The sequence below is a fragment of the Vigna unguiculata genome, chromosome 9 (assembly GCF_037176805.1).
Source record: "Vigna unguiculata cultivar grain cowpea cultivar isolate G323 ecotype 2 chromosome 9, ASM3717680v1, whole genome shotgun sequence".
NCBI classification, from domain to species: Eukaryota; Viridiplantae; Streptophyta; class Magnoliopsida; order Fabales; family Fabaceae; genus Vigna; species Vigna unguiculata.
Genome location: NC_140800.1, coordinates 33502214 through 33507687, shown reverse-complemented (window position 1 = coordinate 33507687; position 5474 = coordinate 33502214). Strand labels below are relative to the sequence as shown.

Sequence of the window (5474 nt, the reverse complement as noted above, 5' to 3'; positions counted from 1 at the left end):
CTCGATTCTAAAACTGAGGCAGAATGACAAAAATAACCGGGGTCAAAAGCCCTTATTACACTGGTGAGGAGAAGATAGACACAAAAAATTTTTGGCCTATCTCAAGTCATGGTATGGTCTTGGATGAAACATAAAATTTCTTTTGTCAACTTTTATTGATATATATTTATACAATATATTAAAATTAAAATTTATAATACAATCATATTTATCCAACTATGTTTTACTGCGAATTTGTTCTATTGACTTTGTCAACTTAAGAAGTGAAATTACAAACTAATAACTTTTCAACTGTTCTAGTAGTTATACCATTTTAGTCAACACGAAATCTAAAAGAATATTAGAGGTTACCTTTGTTTTGTTGTAGGTACTAATGTTTAAGAGAAATATAGATTATGTTGATTTTCTGGTTGGAATGCTCATGTTTAAGTATGATTGAAAGAGTGATTGCACATTAAATTTTGTTTGAAAAATCAGTTTTGCAGATAGAAGACTTAATTATTTTAAAATTTTATTAAACTTTATTTATAAACTTTGATCCAAACCTACACAAACCAAAAAGGAGTGTCTTAAATAAAGACGTGTTGAGCTCGTGAAAAGTTCAGCAAACATGCTCTAACTAGCTTCACGAAAAGTATTATATATGCATAAATAATACTACGCTTTTGACTCCAAGTTCACATGCAACAACGTCTGGTTTAACATTGACTTGGTCTTTCTGTTTTTTTCTTTTCCTCCTGTTGCTGCTGCTCTGTCTATTATTAATTATCACGTTTCAAGTTGTTGAATTAAATAACCACTTGTAACTATTAATCTATCAGATGGATCAACGTATGAGGTATTATTAGGGTTAGGTGAAGACATTGTCAGAGACGGGATGATCACGTTTCTAAGAGATCATCACTGTCTTCATCTCTATAAATACCAACTCCTTAAGTCATAAACTTCCATCCTCAAACTTGCAATAAGCTACACAAATATATTTTTCTAAAATGGCCATCTACGGTGCCTCTAAGTTCATGACATTTGTTGCTGTTGCAGCACTACTTTTACTCATGTTCTCTATGGTGGCAAGTGCTGACCAACCTGCTATTAAACTCGGTATGTTGCTGTTATAGTTTCACAATCCTTATTCATTACCTTCTTTCACTTCCACTCAATTATTTATTTATATTCTCCTTTTATACGGTGCAGGGAGAAGACTATTCCAATATGAATTACCACCAGCATATGGATCATATCCTGGTGGTGGAGGATATAACCCAAAACCATGAAGAAAGCGATAAACTGATGCATAACAGTTCACTGTGCCTGAAATATTGCACTATCGTTCTTTAGTTCTTTTATTTCATCAGGAGTCATAAAAGTTACTTTTAGTGACGATATGCATGTGTGTGCTAGAGTAGAAGATAGGAAAATAATACATGATGACATGTTCATGTACTTAATTTCGGCGAATCATTTGTACTACTATTATGTGTGTCACCACTAATTAGTGGATAGACCTGAATTGCAGCCAATAAATTTATATATATACATATTCTATGATAACTGTGTGTGTGCGGATACCAAAATGTCAACACCTCGATGCTTGCATGCAGAAATCCCAGAAGTAAAAAAAATTTCACACCAATATCTACCATTTCACAACTCATTAAGGATGAAAATATTATAACAAAAGCAAACTTTTGTATTTAAAAGAAAAAGAAGAGAAAGTGGACGACATAGTTTAAAATATAGATATTATACTACATTTATAATATCTATATTTCTGTAAGTACATTATTTTTCAGTGATTATTTTCCTTTTAAAAGACTGCAGGAAGCATGTAGTTGAGATGAGACTAAAGTTCAAAGGACAGAAATAGAGTGCTTAATCGTTTGCAATTTTGATGAGGCGTCTCTCATGCTCCATCGTTCTTTACTCTGAAGACACCCTTATACATTATATAACTGCAGAAAAGTCTGTAAAATAATTTTTAACATCTCTCTTTTCCAAAATAGCACACCAGAGCTTTTATTTCCTCATATAGCACGTTTAACATATACTAATTTCTTAAGAGAAGGGAGTATAATTTTGAAAATGAAAACAGTACAATTTAAACACTGTATGACGAGAGACTAGTGCAATTTATTAAATACTTATTTATCTGATTCTGATAAATGTTGTTTTTTTGGGCCACATCGATTGCATCTGGGCTTGAGGCCTAGTTCAGAAAGCGAGCATAGAGTGCTTAATAGCATGCAATTTTGATAAGGCCTCTCTCATATTCCATCGTTCTTTGGGTTGATCAGCTGCGCAACTCAGACCAACTCTCAACACATCACCGATGCACTCTTCAGCTTTATGCATCCAATGTGTGTTGCTGTCAAAGCCACTGCTACCATCATCACTGTTTGAGCTTTGTGTTGAACATTCATAATCCTCAATGAGCCTTCGATCTGCAACCTTCACTACTTCATTCTCATCCATGCTTGAGACAAATTTGTTGAGGCTTAACCCTTCTTTGAACATTTCATCGCTTGGTCTTTTGGCTGTGAACATCTCTAGCAGTAGGATCCCAAAACTGTACGCATCGCCCTCAGTTGAAGCCTTGCTTCCAAAACCATATTCTGAAACATATCATATCACACTAGTATTATTAGAGCCAGATATAGGTGCGTGTATGTCAGTTATGCACAAATAGCATGTAAAAGGAAACTATAAAGCAAAAGTATTAATAGAAAGCAAAGTGTTAATGTGTACCTGGTGCTATGTAGCCAATTGATCCTTTCAGTCCTAGAGTGCTACTCTGCTTCTCTGATGTGTTTTGACACAAAAATCTTGCCAATCCAAAATCTACAACATGTGCAGTCATATTTTCATCTAGAAGGACATTGGCAGGTTTCAGATCACAATGTGCTATTGGTGGATCGCAGTCATGATGCAAGTACTCCAAAGCAGAAGCAACATCAATTGCAATGCTCAATCTTTGCATCAAGTTTAGAAGGGATCCTGAGTCTTCATCTCCTGGGTGTATTTTGAAGTCCAAGTTTCCATTGGGCATGAATTGCATGACAATGGCCTTAAATTCCTCGCCTTTATAATCAAGGCTGGAGCAAGAGGTGATAACCTTCACCAGGTTCCGATGCCTAACATTTTTCAAAGCTTCACATTCCGCGTTGAAACTCTTAGACGCTTTGCTTTGTTGCAGGTCCAGGACTTTGACGGCAAGGGTCACGGTTTCACCAGTGCTGAAGCTGAAAACACCCTTGTACACAGAGCCAAAACCTCCTTTTCCAATTAAGTTTTCAGCTGCAAAATTGTTTGTAGCTATCCGAATATCACCGTAAGTTATATTTTTGGACAACCCCATGAAAGGGTCAGATGACACAAGGGTTTTCCTCTCCTTTCTTTTCTTCTTCATTGTCCAAAACAGAAAGAGCACTGAAATGAACAAAGCAGTAGCACCAACTACTGCAAACATGGTAGGGAGTAAGAATTTTCTTTTCTTCTTGCCAACAACACACGGAAGTACTCCCAAATTTTGTACAATTTCCTTGCTAAGGCTACAGAGTTGGTTGTTACCTCGAAGATCAAACTTGGTAAGGTTCGTAAAAAGACCTTTCGTAGGAACCTCCCCTTCCAAATGGTTGAAAGACAAATTTAATTTCTGCATATACTCGAGCTTTTCTAAACTTTGAGGAATAGGACCAGTGAGACTGTTTAATGATAAATCCAAAGTCTCAAGGGATGATAAATTCCCAATATTTGTTGGGATCGAACCATTGAATTTGTTTCTTGCCATCTTTAGCGACTTCAAGGTTAAACACTCCCCTATTTTCTCAGGAATGTTCCCTGACAGCTGGTTGTCAGAAATATACAAGGTCTCAAGCTGTTCCATGTTTCCCACCATAGGAGGTAACGGACCCTGGAGAGAGTTTCCTGCTAAATTCAACATTCTCAAGCTAGATAGTTGAAAAATCTCATTTGATACGGTCCCACCAAGTCTATTCATGCTCAAGTCAAGAAAAGATAATCTCTTGCATTGCCCGATACTTTGGTGAATTCTACCCGAGAGTTGGTTATTTCCCATTGTAAGGATAAAGAGATTTGTGAGATTGCCAAAAATATCTGGAATGTCCCCAGACAATCTGTTGCTGTGTATCGCAAGTCGCTGTAGAGTATTTAGTGCTCCTATTTCTGATGATAACTCTCCAGTGAAAGAATTGTTTTCAAAAGACAAGGATATGAGATTTTGGAATTTCTTCATTCCTCGAGGAATGGTACCAGTAAGAAAATTATTAGCTACACAGAAATCTTCGAGATTCCGGGAAAGATTAGCAACAGAGCTGGGAAGCTCCCCAGCCAAAAGGTTATCATTGATCATGACAATTTGTAACTGGGTGGAGTTTCTAAGGGAATTAAAGAACTGAAAATTTAACGAGGTTGTGGAAGAGAAAAAATTATTACCAAGAGCGAAGCGGGTAAGGTTTAAGTTGTAGAATAGAGGTATGGGTCCAGTAAATTTATTGTTAGAAAGGTCAATCTCTTGAAGATGTGAGGCATTGGATATGGAATTTGGAATTACCCCTTCGAACATATTGGTTGCCAGGTATAGACTCTTTAAATTTCGAAGAAGAAGGCCAAAATTTTGTGGTAACTCACCTGTAAGCTTGTTTCGTGTCATGAATAAATAGACTAAGGAAGAGATGTTGAAGATAGAAGTGGGAAAGTTGCCAGAGAAATTGTTTACTGAGATTTGAAGAAAGGAAAGATTGCGGAGATTACCAAGTTCAGTTGGAATCTCACCCTCCAAAGCGTTCCTTGCCAAGGAAAGAACCTCTAGAGAAGAAAGATTGCCAAATGATTGGGGAATTTGGCCATGAAAAGTGTTGTTGGAAAGGTCAAGTGAGTGTAGGAAAGTGAGGTTGGAAAGGTGAGGGGGCAGTTTGCCAGAGAGGGAAAGTCCTGGTAGATTCAGAGATTGGACCCTGTTTCCAACTTTGGAGCATCTGACACCGTACCAGTTGCAGTGATTAGAGTTTGTGGACCAGGCAGAGAGAGCATTTTTAGGGTCTGTGACTTGGGATTTGAAAGAAAGAAGGGCTTCTCTGTCTGTGTTACTGTCACATAGAATGGCATGAAAATGATGAAATAGGAAACAAGAGAGCAAGAGAAAGGGAACGTAGATCATCATGATTAAGTTGGCAAGTTGGCTTACATGTTCATTTGCATATATTTATAGTACGGTGGTAGTCTGATACCTGTACTCTACTCGTATAAATTAATATTTTATTTAAATAATAATATTTTATTATGAAAAGTTAGCGTCATTGATAATTATTTAGAAATATTGATGTCCAGATAAATTTTTCGATATTTATAACCTGAATCCTTGTTCGGATAGGATCTTTAATGCAAGTCACTAATTGTACGTATGGTTTTACGAAAGAACCCTCCATCATTTATCATAATTTCATAGAAGAATACCA

The 5474-nt window shown here is 36.5% G+C and overlaps 1 protein-coding gene and 1 long non-coding RNA gene across 2 annotated transcripts; one reads left to right on the top strand and one right to left on the bottom strand.

The window, feature by feature from the left end:
- Positions 1-846: 846 nt before the first annotated feature.
- LOC114196236 (uncharacterized) lies at positions 847-1551 on the top strand. The gene is made up of 2 exons (XR_003606641.2): positions 847-1101; positions 1195-1551. It is a non-coding gene; the product is annotated as an uncharacterized LOC114196236 (long non-coding RNA).
- Positions 1552-1990: 439 nt separating this feature from the next.
- Positions 1991-5181, bottom strand: LOC114196234 (uncharacterized). The gene is made up of 2 exons (XM_028086815.2): positions 2746-5181; positions 1991-2612 (listed from the first exon to the last, which is right to left on the bottom strand). Exons 1-2 carry the CDS (start codon positions 5177-5179, stop codon positions 2212-2214), a joined length of 2835 nt encoding a protein of 944 aa, XP_027942616.1. The 5' UTR covers positions 5180-5181; the 3' UTR covers positions 1991-2211.
- Between the last annotated feature and the right edge of the window lie 293 nt (positions 5182-5474).

Coding starts and splice junctions, on each gene's coding strand:
- LOC114196234 (XM_028086815.2), bottom strand. CDS start 5,179: ATGATGATCTACGTTCCCTTTCTCTTGCTCTCTTGTTTCCTATTTCAT. Junction 2,613..2,745: donor AATTGGCTACATAGCACCAG/GTACACATTAAC, acceptor GATATGTTTCAG/AATATGGTTTTGGAAGCAAG.